Source organism: Odocoileus virginianus, chromosome 8 (assembly GCF_023699985.2).
Source record: "Odocoileus virginianus isolate 20LAN1187 ecotype Illinois chromosome 8, Ovbor_1.2, whole genome shotgun sequence".
Lineage (NCBI taxonomy): Eukaryota > Metazoa > Chordata > Mammalia > Artiodactyla > Cervidae > Odocoileus > Odocoileus virginianus.
Window position 1 is genome coordinate 70,035,888 of NC_069681.1, and position 18,155 is coordinate 70,054,042.

General features: G+C 39.4%; 1 protein-coding gene across 3 annotated transcripts in view; it reads left to right on the plus strand.

Moving 5' to 3' along the window:
* The first annotated feature begins 1,535 nt into the window (after positions 1-1,535).
* MPHOSPH8 (M-phase phosphoprotein 8) overlaps positions 1,536-18,155 on the plus strand; it is a 42,676-nt gene continuing 26,056 nt past the window's right edge. The window contains exons 1-2 of one of the 3 annotated variants that reach the window (XM_070471624.1): positions 1,536-1,909; positions 11,676-11,831. In XM_070471624.1, the coding sequence (XP_070327725.1) occupies positions 1,697-1,909; positions 11,676-11,831 (369 nt within the window). In that variant the 5' untranslated portion in view covers positions 1,536-1,696. The remainder of the gene's footprint in view (positions 1,910-11,675; positions 11,832-18,155) is intronic. The other 2 variants (XM_070471622.1, XM_070471623.1) reach the window with 2 other exon arrangements.

An 18,155-nucleotide genomic window follows, 5' to 3' on the forward strand; every position in this document is an offset into this window, starting at 1 on the left:
TTCTGGAGATTTTATGAGCCCAATTCTCGCACCTCCTCATACCTAGAAAAGCACTAAAGTCAGTAACAAGGACACCTGCTCCTCGTGACTAGCAGCGGCCCTCTGCCAAAGCAGGTGCTTGAGTGTGAGTACCCCCTTCACTGAAGTGACACCCGTGCTGAGCCCGCACCTCTTTGGAGCAGTTCCTCCAGTGCTGGGGAGAGCCTGTCTCCTGCATATAGTTATCATTTTACCCCAAATAAGACTTTGCTCACAGTTCTCACCTTGTGCATTTATATCCATCAACAAAATTCAAGGTTAAATAAAAAGCTCCACTGCCACAAAGTCTCTTGTTTGCTTATTTGCAATTCAAAGAGAAAAATACTTCACCTAACTACTGTGGGAGCAAAGAAGAACTAGAGAGCCTCTTAATAAAAGTGAAAGAGGAGAGTGAAAAAGTTGGCTTCAAACTCAACGTTCAGAAAACTAAGCTTATGGCATCCAGTCCCATCACTTCATGGCAAATAGATGGGGAAACAGTGACAGACTATTTTGGGGGGCTCCAAAATCAGTGCAGATGGTGACTGCAGCCATGAAATAAAAAGACACTTACTCCTTGGAAGAAAAGTTATGACCAACCTAGACAGCGTATAAAAAAGCAGAGATATTACTTTGCCAACAAAGGTCCGTCTAGTCAAGGCTATGGTTTTTCCAGTAGTTTGAGAGTTGGACTATGAAGAAAGCTGAGCACCTAAGAACTGATGCTTTTGAACTGTGGTGTTGGAGAAGATCTTGAGAGTCACTTGGACTGCAAGGAGATCCAACCAGTCCATCCTAAAGGGAAATGAGTTCTGAATATTCATTGGAAGGACTGATGTTGAAGCTGAAACTCCAATACTTCGGCCACCTGATGCGAAAAACTGACTCATTGGAAAAGACCCTTAAGCTGGGAAAGATTGAAGGAAGGAGGAGAAGGGGACGACAGAGGATGAGATGGTAGGATGGCATCACCAACTCAATGGACATGAGTTTGATTAAGCTCCAGGAGTTGGTGATGGACAGGGAAGCCTGGTGTGCTGCAGTCCATGGGGTCGCAAAGAGTTGGAGGCGACTGAACTGAACTGTGGGCGAGAGTTCATTTTTTTTGGGGGGGGGGCACTTTTTGTCAATCACTTATAAGATGGGCAAATTACTTTTTATGAGGTTCTCTGATTTTCCTGGGGGGGGCCGGGAATCCCAGCTAGAACTTGGAAAAGAAACGTTTTCCTTATCTTTAAACAGCACTCCCCTAAACTGTAACAGCACTGAGAGCTGCGTTTGACTGGTTCCTAGGCGTTTATCCCAGCTACATCACCCAGATAAGAATTTCTGGCCCGCCCACTCCACTCCCCGCCAGCTTCCCGCAAGCCGTGCCCCGCGCCCGTGCCCCTCAAGCCCCGCCCCCAGCGCTGCCCCGAGACTCTCGCCACGGCCTTACGTCGCGGCTCTTCCTTCCGCCCAAGGCACCTCCCCCCTAGGCCCGCCCACCCGCTTCCTGTGGGCGGTGCGGGGCTGAGGCGCGTCCGCGTTGACGTGTTTGTTGTGCGCGTGCGTCGCTCCTCGGTCCCGAGCCCGCCATTGGCGTTTTCCAGTCTGCGGCGTCCGACTGGCCGAGGTTCGGGGCCGAAAGCGGGGCGCGCATAGCGGCCCCTCTCCAGGCAGCTTGGAGAGCTCCGTTATGGCGGAGGCGGAGAGAGCGAGCGTGGCTACAGTTCCTGGTTCGGGTGCCGAGGGCAGCGGTCAGTCGCCTGCAGTCGAAGGAGAGGGAGTTGGGGCGGGGGGCAAAGAGAAGGACGCGGACGCGAAGGAAAAGGAGGCCGGCGGGGACAGCGAGGAGGACGGCGAGAATGTGTTCGAGGTGGAGAAGATCCTGGACATGAAGACTGAAGGGGTAGGTGCGGGCCCGGGGTGATGCTGCCCGCGCAGAGGGGGCTCCGGAGGCGGTGTGGCGGAGGTCCACGCCGCGGGGGCGCTGAGACCGGGGCTCCCTCCTAGGCCGCCGTCCTCGGCGCGGGGACGGTGTCTCGGCTCCGAGAATCGAGTGTCCTCACCGCGCTCTGCCCCGCGCTTCCCCATCCCTCCTGGAGAACCCTGCTTAGTGTCTTGTTTGACCCTGGTCCCCCCCCAAAGTAAGGTGCTTCCTCCGTTTGTGCCCTTAACGAGACTTTGTATAGACCTCTGTTTACGTTTCAAGAGTTCGTTCTTTGTATGTTGGTCTCCTGCTAGATTGTGAACTCCCTTAGTACAGAGACTGTGCTCTTTATTAACTTGTTAACGCTGGCACTTGAATCCGGTACCCAGCATGCGGTAATTGCTTAATGTGTATCAGGTTAAGTGAGTGAATCGGTTGTGGGATGGGGGAAGGTGAGTGGGTGGAAGGATGGGCCATTGCTATCTTTTAGTAAATAGGTGTAGGGTGACCAAAGGCCCTACACGATGGTCCTCTGTGTATTGTGTTTTCAGTTCAGTTTCTCAGTCGTATCCGACTTTGCAGCCCCATGGACTGCAGCACGCCAGGCTTCCCTGCCCTTCTTTTTATTCCCTATGTTTTTTAAATTGTCTCTCATTTCCCATTTGTCGTATGCTACCTTTTTTTTTTTTTTTGCGCATTCATTCAGTAGAATTTTGTTTTCAATTACTGCCTGGTAGGTGCCGTGTTAGGTCCTGAGGATATAGAGATGATTTGTAGCATAAACGGTTGCTGATATAAAAGATTCTCTTGTCCAGTGGGGGGTAAATAACTGAAATCCAATGTCGACAATATTATTGTTAGTTGCAGTGAAGTTAGAGACATTTTTATGTATTTAATTTTCCCAATTACGTTGTAAATACCTTGAGGTGAGAGGTGGAGCATTCTTACACTTTTGTATCACCTGCGTTTAACATAGTCCCAGGCAGGCGGAAGATACTCAGAAAGTAGTTCGGATGGTAATGACTTAACAATTAAGATGATTCACTTCTTAATACAATGTTTTATTTTGTCAGCTTCGAAGGATTGTAGGAACTGCGCCTAAAGCCCCATCTTTACATTTTCTTTCCTTTATTTAAGTGGAATCTCACTATATTTGTTTGGTGTGCATCTGCTTTTTTTGTTCAGTAACATCTTTGTGAGATTTAGTCCCTTCTGTTGGAGCTATAGTTTGGTTTTTTTTTGGTTGCTACTTAGTTACAGTTGACCTCAAACAACTTGGGCCCTAGGGTTGCTTGGCCCTGCACAGTTGAAACGCCAGTATAACTTTTAACTCCCTCAAAACCTAATTACTAAGGGCTTTTTTACCAGAAAGGGAAGCCTTGCCATAATGTAAACAGTTAACAAATATTTTGTATGTTAGGTGTATTATATATTGTGTTCTTAATAAAGGGCTTCCTTGGTAACTCAGCTGGTAAAGAATCCGCCTGCAATGTGGGAGACCTGGGTTCGGTCGCTGGGTTGGGAAGATACTTAATAAAAAAGTAAACTAAAGAAAAGAAAATATTAAGAAAATCGTAAGGAAGAGAAAATATATTAATGGTATTGCCTACCCTGTTTACATCATTTGTTTACAAAATGAATTACCTGTCAGAGCCTACATCAATATTGTCTTAAATAAAACATTGTAGGTGTTGTATGTATTACTTACACTGGCATCAACAATGAAAAGGTAATGTGAAAAACTTGAATGATTCAGTGTTTTATGGTAGCCTAGTGTAATCGATACAATTGCTTCACAGTAGCCTAGTTTGGGCTTCCCTGGTGGCTTAGTGATAAAGAATCTGCTGGCGCAGGAGCTGCCAGTTAAGATTCTTGGGTTGGGAAGATCCCCTGGGGGTAGGCATGGCAACCCACTCCAGTATTCTTGCCTGGAGAATTCCATGGACAATCCATGGGGTCACAAAGAGGCAAACATGACTGAAGCGACTTAGCACAGCACAGCAGTCTAGCCTAGACACTAAAGAACAGGTCATTAGAAAATTTTTATGGCATACAGTATTACAGTCATATTTATAATACAGTATCAGAAACATTGTTACATTTTTAAAGAAGTCATTTACCTTGAATAATAGGCTAATATTCAGTTTCTCCAATTAGAAAAGAATAATTCTTTGAAAGCAACGTTATAACACATTGAGAAAACAACACATTAATTTCCCATTAACTGTCACTCATCTTATGCCTTTGTAGTAATAGACCAACATCTGCATATTCTTCATGCATTCTTTGCATACTTTTCTCTTAATTATTTCAGTATTTCTAGACTATATGGTTCATCTGCAACTTTATTCAAATTGTTGAAAATCTCTAAAAATTTTTCCAATATATTTATTGAAAAAAATCAGCATATAAGTGGACCCCACAGTTCAAACCCATGTTGTTAAAAGGTCAACTGTATTCAATTGTATGAATATATTACAGTTTTATCTTTTCTACTACTGTTGGTGGGCACCTAGGTTTTTTCAAGTTTTGGTCTACCGTGAATAATGCTTCTGTGAACTTTACTGATGGAGAAGAAAATGGCAGCCCACTCCAGTATTCTTTCCTGGATAATTCCATGGACAAAGGAGCTTGATGGACTACATTCCATGGGGTTGCAAAGAGTCAGACACGACTGAGTGACTAACAGGCCAGGAACTTTACTGAACATGTCTCCTGGTGTATTGTCACAAATGATTCTCTTGGTTCTATTGCCATATACCTAGGAGTGGGAGGTGTACACCTAGGAGGACAAGATGCATATGTCTTCAGCTTTAAGAAACTGTTTTCAAAAGTGATTGTACCAATTTACAGTACTACTATTGGCTTATGAGAATTCCTTTCATGTCGCATCCTGTCAACACTTGATATCATCAGTCTTTATATTTCAGCCAGTAGAGGTGGTATATTTGTTGGTGTTTCTTGCTTATAATTTATATTTTTCTGGACTTTACATTAGAAATCAGCATTGAAATCATTGAGCATCTTTTCATATATTCATCATTTGGTTATCTTTTATGAACTGCCCTTTCAGATCTCTGTACTGAGTTGTCTATTGATTTCTTGTATTCTGGATTCAAACCCTTTGTGAGTGGTGTCGTGTAAATCTCTTTTCCTGCTATGTCTTTTTGGTAAATAGAATATGATTAATGTAGGAAAAGTTAATTTTTGTCTTGATGTTGAGTGCTTTTAATGTCTGGTTTGAGAAATCTTTCCTTACTCTAAATATTCTTTTTTTTTTTTTCCCTGAAAGCTGTATTGTTTTGTCTCTCTGACTTACATTTGCACATCACTTGTAATTGATTTTGTGTATAGTGTAATGTAGGAGTCAGGTTTCATTGAGCAAATCTTTCTTTTTATTCTTTAACAATGCCTTGTAAATTTTAGAATCAGCTTGTCAATTTTCTTGCACACATAAAAACTTTGAGTTTTTATTGAGATTTGCATTGAATCTGTGGATAAGTTTAGGATTAATTTAATTGCTTCAATAATACTTTATAGCTTTCTTTTTAAAAAATACTTATTTAGTTAGTTATTTGGCTGCACCTGGTCTTAGTTGTGGTGTGTGGGATGTTAGTTGTTGTTGTTAGTTTCTGTAGGTGTGATTTCTTTAGTTGTAGCCTGTGAACTCTTAGTTGCTGCGTGCAAATTAATATATGACCGGGGATGGAACCCAGGCCCCCTGCATTGGGAGCAAGGAGCCTTAGCCACTGGCCCACCAGAGAAATCCTGTTTTATAACTTTCTGTGTTGAAGTTTTAGTAAATTGATTTTTAAGTGTTATTGGTTTTTCAGTGCAGTGGTAAATGATTTTTTGAAAAGTTTCCTTGTCTTTTTGTTGCTTATGAAATTAATTTTTGTATGCCCTTTGTTAAAGAGATTCCCTCTATTTCTGGTTGCTAAATACTTTTATTGTGAATGGATTGTGTGATGAATTTTATTAAATCATTTTTGCTGCATCTATGATTGCATAATTTTTCTCCTTTATACCACTAATGTGATGAATTACACTGATTTCAACTTCATGTTCATAGAATAAACCAAAGTTGGTTGTGATGTTATCCTTTTTAATATTAGATTATATAGTTCTTAACTATTTCATTTATTTCTGCTTTTTCTTTATGATTTTCTTTCCTTATTTGTTGGTCTTTTTCTAGCATCTTGAGATGGATGCACAGCTTTTTAAAAGATATTTATTTTTAACTGATGATTGCTTTACAGTATTGGTGTGATTTGTCATACATCAACATGAATTAACCATAGGTGTACATATGTCTCCTCCCTCTTGAATCTCCCTCCCACCTCCCTCCCATTCCACCTCTCTAGGTTATTACAGAGCCCCAGCGTGAGTTCCCTGAGTTGTATAGCAAACTCCCATTAGCTGTCTATTTACATGTGTTGGTGCATGTGCGTCCATGCTGCTCTCTCCATTCATCTCACCCACCCTTGTCCATAAGTCTGTTCTCTATGTCTTGTCTCCACTGCTGCTCTGCAAACAGATTTGTCAGTATCTTCCTTTTAGATTCCATATATGTGCATTAATATAAGATACTTGTTTTTCTCTTCCTGACTTAACTTCACTCTGTATGTTAGGCTCTAGGTTCATCCATCTCATTAGAACTGACTCAGAAGAGTTCCTTTTCATGGCTGATGTGATTGTAAATACGTACCACAGCTTCTTTATCAGTTCATCTATTGATGGACATCTAGGTTGCTTCCATGTCTTGGCTGTTGTAAATAGTGCTGCGGTGAACATTGGGGTACATGTGTCTTTTTCAGTTTTGGTTTCTTCAGGGTGTATGCCCAGTAGCAGGACTGTTGGATTGTATGGTAGTTTTATTCCTCGTTTTTAAAGGACTCTCCATGCTGTCTTCCACAGTGGCTGTATCAGTCTATGTTCCCACTAGCAATGTTCCCTTTTCTCTACCCTCTATGTTCCCTTTTCTCTACCCTCTCCAACACTTGTTATTTGTGGATTTTTTTTATTATGGCCATTCTGTGTGGCATGAGGTGATATTTCATTGTAGTTTTGCTTTGCATTTCTCTAATAATGAGCGATTTTGAGCATGTCTTCTTGTGTTTATTAGCCATCTGTATGTCTTCTTTGGAGAAATGTCTGTTTAGGTTTTTTGTGCTTTTTGATTGGGTTGTTTTTCTGGTATTCAGTTATATGAGCTACTTGTAGATTTTGGAAGTTAATCTAACTGTCAGCTGTTTCATTTGCTATTATTTTCTCCCATTCTGAGGGTTGTCTTTTCACGTTATTTATAGTTTCCTTTGCATAGCTCACTGTTTTTAGCCTTTCTTTTTTCAAATAACATACCTTTATGTCATGTTAAATTATGTTCTCATCTTACTTTAGTTACAGCTCATAAATTATGTTTGTTTTCATTCAGATAACATTATTTTCTAATTTCCATACATTGTGTACTTTCCAAACATTTGAGTATTGGTAAATGTTTCATGTGCTTTAAAAGAACTTTTTACTTTCACTGATATAAGTTCTTATGTTGTTTTACATTGAATATTTGCTGATTAATTGTGTTGAAAGTGTTCCACTCAATCACTCAGTGGTGTTCAACTCTGTGACCCCATGGACTGCAGCCTGCCAGACTCATCTGTCAATGGGATTCTCCAGGCAAGAATACTGGAGTGGGTCACCATTCACCTCTCTAGGCTGTCGTCCCTACCCAGGGATTGAACCCAGGTCTCCTGCATTGCAGGCTAATTCTTGATATAATTTGGGCCACCAGGGCCCAATTAGGTTACTTGAAACCTGTAATAAATCTGCCAGCAAGCAAATCAACCATTAGTTAATAACTTGAAACTGTGGGAGAATGGGGAACTAATTTTGAGAATAATTTGAATGGAAGAGGCTATTCTCTATTTCGAATATTCAGTCTCAGTTCAGTCACTTAGTCGTGTCCGACTCTTTGCAACCCCATGGACTGCAGCACACCAGGCTACCTTGTCCATCACCAACTCCCCAAGCCTACTCAAACTCTTGTCCATTAAGTTGGTGATGCCATCCAACCATCTCATCCTCTGTCATCCCTTTCTCCTCCCTCCTTCAGTCTTTCCTAGCATCAGGGTTTTTTCAAATGAGTCAGTTCATACTTCGTATTCCTGATATTATTCATTAGTATAGCTGTCATTTTTTTGTGATATGTTTAAAGCAGTACTAAAAGATACCAGTACAGGAGACAGGGATCAAGACCATCCACATGAAAAAGAAATACCAAAAGGCAAAATGGTTGTCTGAGAAGGCCTTACAAATAGCTGTGAAAAGAAGAGAAGTGAAAAGCAAAGGAGAAAAGGAAAGATATTCCCATTTGAATGCAAAGTCCGGAATAGCCAGGAAGAGATAAGAAAGCCTTCCTCAGCGATCAATGCAAAGAAATAGAGGAAAACAACAGAATGGGAAAGATTAGAGATCTCTTCAAGAAAATTAGAGATACCAAGGGAACATTTCATGCAAAGATAGGTTCGATAAAAAGACAAAAATGGTATGGACCTAACAGAAACAAAAGATGTTAAGAAGAGGTGGCAACAATACACAGAAGAGCTATACAAAAAAGATCTTCACGACCCAGATAATTACGATGGTGTGATCACTCACCTAGAGCCAGACATCCTGGAATGTGAAGTCAGGTGGGTCTTAGAAAGCATCACTATGAACAAAGCTAGTGGAGGTGATGGAATTCCAGTTGAGCTATTTCAAATCCTGAAAGATGATGCTGTGAAAGTGCTGCACTCAATATGCCAGCAAATTTGGAAAACTCAGCAGTGGCCATAGGACTGGAAAAGGTCAGTTTTCATTCGAATCCCAAGGAAAGGCAATGCCAAAGAATGCTCAAACTACCGCACACTTGGACTCATCTCACACGCTAGTAAAGCAATGCTCAAAATCATCCAAGCCAGGCTTCAGCAATACGTGAGCCGTGAACTTCCAGATGTTCAAGCTGGATTTAGAAAAGGCAGAGGAACCAGAGATCCAATTGCCAGTATCTGCTGGATCATCAAAAAAGCAAGAGAGTTCCAAAACACATCTATTTTTGCTTTATTGATTATGCCAAAGCCTTTGACTGTGTGGATCACAATAACTGTGGAAAATTCTGAAAGAGATGGGAGTACCAGAGCACCTGACCTGCCTCTTGAGAAATCTGTATGCAGGTCAGGAAGCAACAGTTACAACTGGACATGGAACAACAGATTGGTTCCAAATCGTGAAAGGAGTATGTCAAGGCTGTATATTGTCACTGTGCCTATTTAACTTAAATGCAGAGTACATCATGAGAAAGACTGGGCTGGAAGAAGCACAAGCTGGAATCAAGACTGCCGGAAGAAATATCAATAACCTCAGATATGCAGATGACACCACCCTTATGGCAGAAAGTGAAGAGGAACTAAAGAGCCTCTTGATGAAAGTGAAAGAGGAGAGTGAAAAAGTTGACTTAAAGCTCAACATTCAGAAAACTAAGATCATGGCATCTGGTCCCATCACTTCATGGGAAATAGATGGGGAAACAGTGGAAGCAGTGTCAGACTTATTTTTGGGGGCTCCAAAATCACTGCAGATGGTGATTGCAGCCATGAAATTGAAAGACACTTACTCCTTGGAAGGAAAGTTACGACCAACCTAGACAGCATATTAAAAAGCAGAGACATTACTTTGCCAACAAAAGTCCATCTAGTCAAGGCTATGGTTTTTCCAGTGGTCATGTATGGATGTGAGAGTTGGACTCTGAAGAAAGCTGAGTGCTGAAAAATTGATGCTTTTGAACTGTGGTGTTAGAGAACACTCTTGAGAGTCTCTTGGACTACAAGGAGATCCTACCAGTCCATCCTGAAGGAGATAAGTCCTGGGTGCTCATTGGAAGGACTGATGCTGAAGCTGAAACTCCAATACTTTGGCCATCTGATGTGAAGAGTTGACACATTGGAAAAGACCCTGATGCTGGGAGGGATTGGGGGCAGGATAAGGGGACGACAGAGGATTAGATGGCTGGATGGCCTCACTGACTTGATGGACATGAGTTTGAGTAAACTCTGGGAGTTGGTGATGGTCAGGGAGGCCTGGCATGCTGCTATTCATGGGGTCACAAAGAGTCGGACACGACTGAGCGACTGAACTGAACTGAAAAGATACTAGATATTTTTACTTCTTTTATTAGATATTTTTTGCCTCGCCATTTTAGAACATATTAGCTATTTTTACTTCTTTTATTTATTTATTGCCTTGCAATAAGGTATCCTGACCAGGGATTGATCCCCCCACCCAACATGAGAAGTTCAGTCTTAACCATTGAACCTCTAGGGAAGTTCCTGCTTTTGTTATTAATATACTTGAAGTCCATTAAAGTGCCTAGTTACAGTTGTGCTTTTTGTTCTTAATTTCATGTTCAAAATACACTCAGACTCACTAGCCTTGAGTTTTTTGTTTTTTTTTTAACTAATTATCCAGTATATAGAATCTTAAGAGGATAGGAGGGCCATCTGCTTCCTTATAGTTTGGCTCATGGGTTAAGCTCAGCTACCAAGAAAATAGACATTATGGGAGTTTTGAAGATAAGTTTATAGATCCCAGGACTGTCATGAAATTTTTTTTAATATACAGCAAAGTCTTGGGCAATATTTGGGTTAACATCACTCCTATTAAAAATATATATATAATTCAGCGATTTCATTTCTTTTGTATACTGCTGTACACATAGTGACCCTCAGTAACATTTATTGAATGAATGAATGAAGCAAAACTGCTGAAATAAAAGCTGTTATTATCAGTCAAGTCTGGAGCTAAAATTGAGGATATGCTCCTTATACTTGAAAATGATTATTAATATTCCTCATTGTCATTGACTAGATCAGACTTAATTGATAATTAATATTAAATTTATATTTATGTTCATTGTTAAAATAAAACTTTAATAGTTTTTTTTTTCTTAAATCAGAAAAGCTGCAAGAATTGTGTAGAATCTCCCACATGCCTTCACTCAGATCCCCCAGTTGTTAATATTGGCTTTATTTTTTTCTTCTATATACATTTTTTTCCTGCTCATTTGAAAGTAAAAAAAAAAAGAACAAGGGAGTATAGTTCCCTGACTGGAGATTGAACCGGGCCACCTGCATTGGGAATGCTGAGTCTTCACCACTGGACCACCAGGGATACTTTTTTTTTTTTTTTTTTAAGGCCACTTGCTTCAGAAGAACTCCCCTACACACACATTTCATTGTTGTTGTTATTTAATTTAAAATTTTATTTTTTTAATTTAAAAATTATTTATTAAGTGAAAAGTACCATATATAAAATAGATCGAAGATGAACTCTCCTTCTGCCCTCCTCCCCAGAAACTGTTACAATCACTGGCTTCTGTCTTAGAACATTTTAAGAGGTGCTTTAAGGCCAGTTCATGTTAGGAGGGGACAGAAGTTAAAATGTGACTGATGTCTTACTATTCCACTGTGGTAAGCAGTTGCCCTCGGGAGAAACTGTAGCTGGACTTGGATTGGGTGGAATTTCATTATGTGTTTCAAGATATTCACAAATGATCTCAGGAGATGAACTACTTTTTTTTTAGATGAACATTTTTTATCATGATTTTAATCTCCATTTTAAGTTGGTTCATTTGTTCTCAGCAACTGTATGGCTTTGGAACTATAATCAAGTCTAATATCCTTTATTTGACTGTTTTTAATTTATGTTACAGGGTAAGGTCCTTTATAAGGTTCGTTGGAAAGGATACACAGCAGATGATGATACCTGGGAGCCTGAGATTCACCTTGAGGACTGTAAGGAAGTTCTTCTTGAATTTAGGAAGAAAATTGCAGATAACAAAGCTAAATCAGTGAAGAAAGATATCCAGGTATTATATTTTATCTCATAGTGGTTGGGTTTTTTTAATATAATAAATTTAATGGCATACAAAATGTACAGTATGGAATTTGCAAGGGAAAATGAAATATACAGCATTTCTATTGTAAGCTCTGTATAGCCAGTTGATTCTCATAGTGTTTTCATTGATTTTTGCCAAAGTGTTCTTTCTGTAGCCAGCCTTTGATTGCAGGTGACAAACAGCTATAGTTTGGACATGATGATTAAGTTACAAGTAACATGAAAGTGGGGAGAAAAGAGACGTGTTGAAATTTTACTTGTTTGTCCATGATGTGAACATTGTGTTTTCGTATACCTGAGGAATACCTTTTGTGCTATTCATGTTACTACTGCAGATGCACCACATACTTTGGTATTTAATCAGCTTTCAGTTCATTTCAGTTGCTCACTCGTGTCCAACTCTTTGCAGCCTCATGGACTGCAGCATGCCAGGCCTCCCTGTCCATCACCAACTCCCAGAGTTTACTTAGACTCTTGTCCATTGAGTCGGTGATGCCATCCAACCATCTCATCCTTTGTTGTGCCCTTCTCCTCTCACCTTCAATCTTTCCCAGCATCAGGGTCTTTTCAAATAAGTCAGCTATTTGCATCAGGTGGCCAGAGTACTGGAATTTCAGCTTCAGCATCAGTCCTTCCAATGAACATTCAGGACTGATTTCCTTTAGGATGGACTGGTTGGCTCTCCTTGCAGTCCAAGGGACTCTCAAGAGTCTTCTCCAACACCACAGTTCAAACGCATCAGTTCTTTGGCGCTCAGCTTTCTTTATAGTCCACATTTTACATCCATACATGACTACTGGAAAAGCCATACCTTTGACTAGATAAACCTTTGTTGGCAAAGTAATGTCTCTGCTTTTTAATATGCTGTCTAAGTTGGTCATAACTTTTCTTCCAGGAAGTAACTGTCTTTTTATTTCATGGCTGCAATCACCATCTGCAGTGATTTTGGAGCCCCCCAAAATAAAAGTCTGACACTGCTTCCACTGTTTCCCCATCCATTTCCCATGAAGTGATGGGACCAGATGCCATGATCTTAGTTTTCTGAATGTTGAGCTCTAAGTCAACTTTTTCACTCTCCTCTTTCACTTTCATCAAGAGGCTCTTTAGTTCCTCTTCACTTTCTGCCATAAGGGTGGTGTCATCTGCATATCTGAAGTTATTGATATTTCTTCCGGCAGTCTTGATTCCAGCTTGTGCTTCTTCCAGCCCAGTCTTTCTCATGATGTACTCTGCATTTAAGTTAAATAGGCACAGTGACAATATACAGCCTTGACATACTCCTTTCACGATTTGGAACCAATCTGTTGTTCCATGTCCAGTTGTAACTGTTGCTTCCTGACCTGCATACAGATTTCTCAAGAGGCAGGTCAGGTGCTCTGGTACTCCCATCTCTTTCAGAATTTTCCACAGTTATTGTGATCCACACAGTCAAAGGCTTTGGCATAATCAATAAAGCAAAAATAGATGTGTTTTGGAACTCTCTTGCTTTTTTGATGATCCAGCAGATACTGGCAATTGGATCTCTGGTTCCTCTGCCTTTTCTAAATCCAGCTTGAACATCTGGAAGTTCACGGCTCACGTATTGCTGAAGCCTGGCTTGGATGATTTTGAGCATTGCTTTACTAGCGTGTGAGATGAGTGCAAGTGTGCGGTAGTTTGAGCATTCTTTGGCATTGCCTTTCTTAGGGATTAGAAGAACTGACCTTTTCCAGTCCTGTGGCCACTGCTGAGTTTTCCAAATTTGCTGACGCATTGAGTGCAGTACTTTCACAGCATCATCTTTCAGGATTTGAAATAGCTCAACTGGAATTCCATCACCTCCACTAGCTTTGTTCATAGTGATGCTTTCTAAGGCCCACTTGACTTCACTCACATTCCAGAATGTCTGGCTGTAGGTGAGTGATCACACCATTGTGGTTACCTGGGTCATGAAGATCTTTTTTGTACAGTTCTTCTGTGTATTCTTGCCACCTCTTCTTAATATCTTCTGCTTCTGTTAGGTCCATGCCATTTCTGTCCTTTCTTGAGCCCATCTTTGCATGAAATGTTCCCTTGGTATCTCTAATTTTTTTGAAGAGATCTCTAGTCTTTCCCATTCTGTTGTTTTCACCTCTATTCATTTGCACTGATCACTGAACAAGGCTTTCTTATCTTACTTGCTATTCTTTGGAACTCTGAATTCAAATGGGAATATCTTTCCTTTTCTCCTTTGGTTTTTGCTTCTCTTCTTTTCACACCTATTTGGTGTGAAATAGTGATTAGTAAAACTAATCAGCTTTAGTAACATATTTCTGAGTCTGACTTTTCTGCTAATTAAAATAATTCTCAGATCACTTTATAAAGCTATAATTTTTAATCTATAACTTAAAAGCTATACCTTTAATCTATTTCAGATTATTCACAAGTTTGATTATATCCACTTCAGTTTTTAGCCACTTTATTGTTTTTTAGGAGCTCTTGTTGATGCTAAGGAAGGATAAAGGATTCAAAGGAACTCAGATGAGTTAAACTTCCTTCATCAGCAGTTTGGAAAAAGACTTGATGGTGTTTGAAAGTGGGATAACTTAAAACTGACGCACAAATTTGGTTCAAGGGTTTCCTTTTAGGGGTTTATCCATTTTATCTTTGATTCTTATATTCCACACATTATTGAATTGGCTTTATTTATGATCTTCTGAGGATTTTCTGTTTTTAAGTTTCATTTATAGCTTTTATTTATAAATCAAACCCACTCTTGTGCAATTTCTTCTTTTTGCTTTTAGTTTTCTTATTTATTAGAAGTAATTTCATTTTTTAGACTGACAGATGTTCTTGAACTTAGAACTATTAATATATAGTGAAAATCACTCGCAACAAAATTTCTTATTGATTTTTTTATTTTAAGGACTGAATATTGATCCCTTCTTTCCCTACAGTTTGAATTTTACTGCACACTTAGTATCTTTTAAATAACAAAAGCAGTATTAGGACTGTGTGTAATGGTTGTTAACAATAATTGTAGTGATAGAGGCACCTCTGCCTGGCTAGTGCTTGTACTCTTTATGTACCAGATACCCAGCCAGCACTTTTCTGGATTAGACTGAAAGAACTGAGGCTTAAATGAGCTAAGTAACTAGGCTCAGTTCACCAGTTAGTACTGATAGAGCCAGGCACTAGGATAGGCTTTCTTTTGGTTTAGGCTATAGTTTGAAATTGGTTTAGAAGAGTGGAATTACCAGTTTTTAAAATGTAAGCTGTAGTGGCAGGGTCTTTAATAAATAGTTTTTTAATTACTAAGGAAACTCTTTTGTACTTTTTAAATTTTTGTAAAGGAAATCCTTTATGAGTTCAGATTAGAGCCTTTTTTCCTTAAGTGTTTTGCTATAGTCATACTTCACTTTTCTAGAATGGGTGCCTACTCCCTCCTTCCCTGTTTCTTCACTAAAAATACTTACAGACACAAATGCACCCATCGTACTAGGTGATTGGTTCATATTGCTCTCAAAATTTAGACATTTTGATTAAGTTTTCTTAAATTCATGTTTAACTTTACTCCCTGATTAGTGAGATAAGTTTGCTAACAGTTTTCTCAGAAAGTCTTGACTCATAGAACACTGGCTTTGCTGTCCAGTCACATCACCAGGGCTCTGCTTCAACCCAGCTTGCACAGGAGTCTGGATGAGAACGACTCCTGATAGACTGCTGGGTTTGAGGCTTCTTCTAAAGCTTAAAAATCCTTGTCCTAGTTTTAGGGAGATACTTTTCCACTTGAAAGTGTCTTTTTCTAAACTGTCCTTACTATTTTATAAATAAATTAAAATTCCAGGCACTAATAACATTTTGAATCTTTGTAAGATTGAAACCCCTGTTTCTTTCTTTTTTTTTTTTTTTGTATTGGAGTATAGCTGATTAACAATATTGTGATTGTTTCAGGTGCATAGCAGAGCAACTCAGCCATGCATATACATGTATCTGTTCTCCCCCAAACTCCCCTCCCATCCAGGCTGCCATATTAACATTGAGCAGAGGTCTCCTCGGGTATACAGTATGACCTTGTTGGTTACCCATTTTAAATATAACAGTGTGAGGAAATGAATGTGTTAGTCACTCAGTTGTGTCTGACTCTTTCCAACCTCATGGACTTTAGCCCTCCAGGCTCCTCTGTCCATGTGATTCTCCAGGCAAGAATACTGGAGTGGGTAGCCATTCCCTGCTCCAGGGGATCTTCTTCACCCAGGGATCGAACACAGGTCCCAGATTATGGGCAGATTCTTTACCATCTGAGCCACTAGGGAAGCCCATATTTATACAGTATTCCAGTATTTATATTGCTATGACTTTTAACCTAATTATTGAACGGTGTCAGTAGACAAGTCTGTGGCAAAAATGCAACTACTCATTAACCTTTTCCCACTTTAGCAAAATAGTTTTGCTGTTCATGAGTTCTTGTGATTCTCTCACTCTAGGTGTAGAGGCAGAGAGTAGGAGAAAATGCTTCATTCACCTCGTCATCACTGTTCATGCAAGAAACAGACATGTGCCGCCTGTGAAAAATGATTTTTGCCTATCACCAAAATCTTTGTCTTATGGGGAAGTGTTACTAATTCTGGGAGCCCTGCTTGTTCAGGACTCAGTCAGCATCACAGAAAGAGAAATGGTTTCTACCAAAAAGTGACTGTTGATTCTATTCACCAGAAAATATATATCATGCAGAAATGGTATTTGTTTATTAAAATACTTTTTTTAGCATTTGGATACCTTTTTATCTTTTTGCTGACTGTCGGGTAGTTTGAGATTTTTTTTAAAAGCAGTGAAGTACTGTTTAACGTTGACTTGTGTGATACAGTCTAGACCTTCATTTTTAGTCAACTAAAAATCCACAGGTAGGCACTGGCTGGTTTCCTTGAGAGCTCTGATAATGGATGTTACATGACAAAGAATAACCTCTGCTGGACCATCACAGCAACATTTTACTGCTTTTACCTTCCTGGTTTTCTTTTTGGGGGTAGAATGTTTTTTGTTTGTTTGTTTGTTTTAGTAAATATCAACTGTCTTATATGGGTCAGACCCTTAAATAGTCGTAGTTTTACAAGAATAGATTATATCTGTCTTTTGTTCTTGAGGAGCCTTACAAGTTGTCCATTTGTGATCTTACTTTTAAGAATAGTTCCATATAATTGCCTTCTGCCTTTCTTTTAAAATAATTTTTTATCAGTACATATTCTAGCCAGCAAATAGCTGTGCAAACCTGTGTCCCTACTCCTCAGCTAAGAGATAGTTTTGCCTTTATTTTAAAATTTTTCTGAGGATAGTTTTTTTTTAGCTTCTTGAAATACTGGCTATAAAGTAATATATGTACTCTTTTAATATAAAACTAATGAGACTTTGTACATCCAAATAAGCTTTATTTTTAAAAGTGTACATTTTTTGAAGTAAACATTTATTCCAGTAGTGCCATGAACCAAAATGTTTTTAAACTTACTGTTTTGGAATTGTCTTCATAAGAATGTGAATGTCATGCAAGAAAATAATTACTAATGACGCCTCCTTTTTGTGTGCAAAAAAAAATGCATGATAATGGTTCTAACAGTGCAAAAGTGCACTTCCAAAAGTTATTTGAGGAGTGGTTGCGCTGTTGAAGAGCTCATGCTTCCCAGAGGTGATTAGCTAGAGGGAGTGACTCTGAGGGGGGTGTATATTGTGCGATGATTTTGTCATCACACCTTGTCCATCTGGTGTTGACCTAGTGGAGGAGGGCGACTGACCCTGACCTGCTTGAGTCAGCCCCAGGGTATGCCTATTGACTTACTATAATCATGATCAGAGCCCCCCTTCATTTTCAGAATTGCCCTAGTTTGGATAATAAATGTTTGTTGTGTGTGTGAAACTATTCAAGTAAGTAAAAAGACGGAATACTAGTGTACTGAAAGTGCTCAGGTTTGTGATATGTGTGGTTTTAATTTTATTTGCTTTTTAGTTAATTTAAAAGTTAACACTAATTCCTTTCTATCATCTAATACCTGTTTATCAGTTGGTAACTAATTTTTATATCCTGACTTCATTGAATCTGGCCAGTTATTCCAGGGCTGGATCACCCCAGTGCAACTAACCCGGCGATTCATTTGAAATCAACTAGTAATTTCACACTGTTAAGTTACACTTGTTTCTTAATACCTTCTAATATCTAATAATCTATTCAGTTTCTCTCAGTTGTCTCAAACAAAGCATGTCTTTGTTGACTTGATTGAATTGGGATTTGAAGGAGGTCTGGATGTTATATATTCCTTGATAATCTCTGCATCTCTCTTAATCTGTA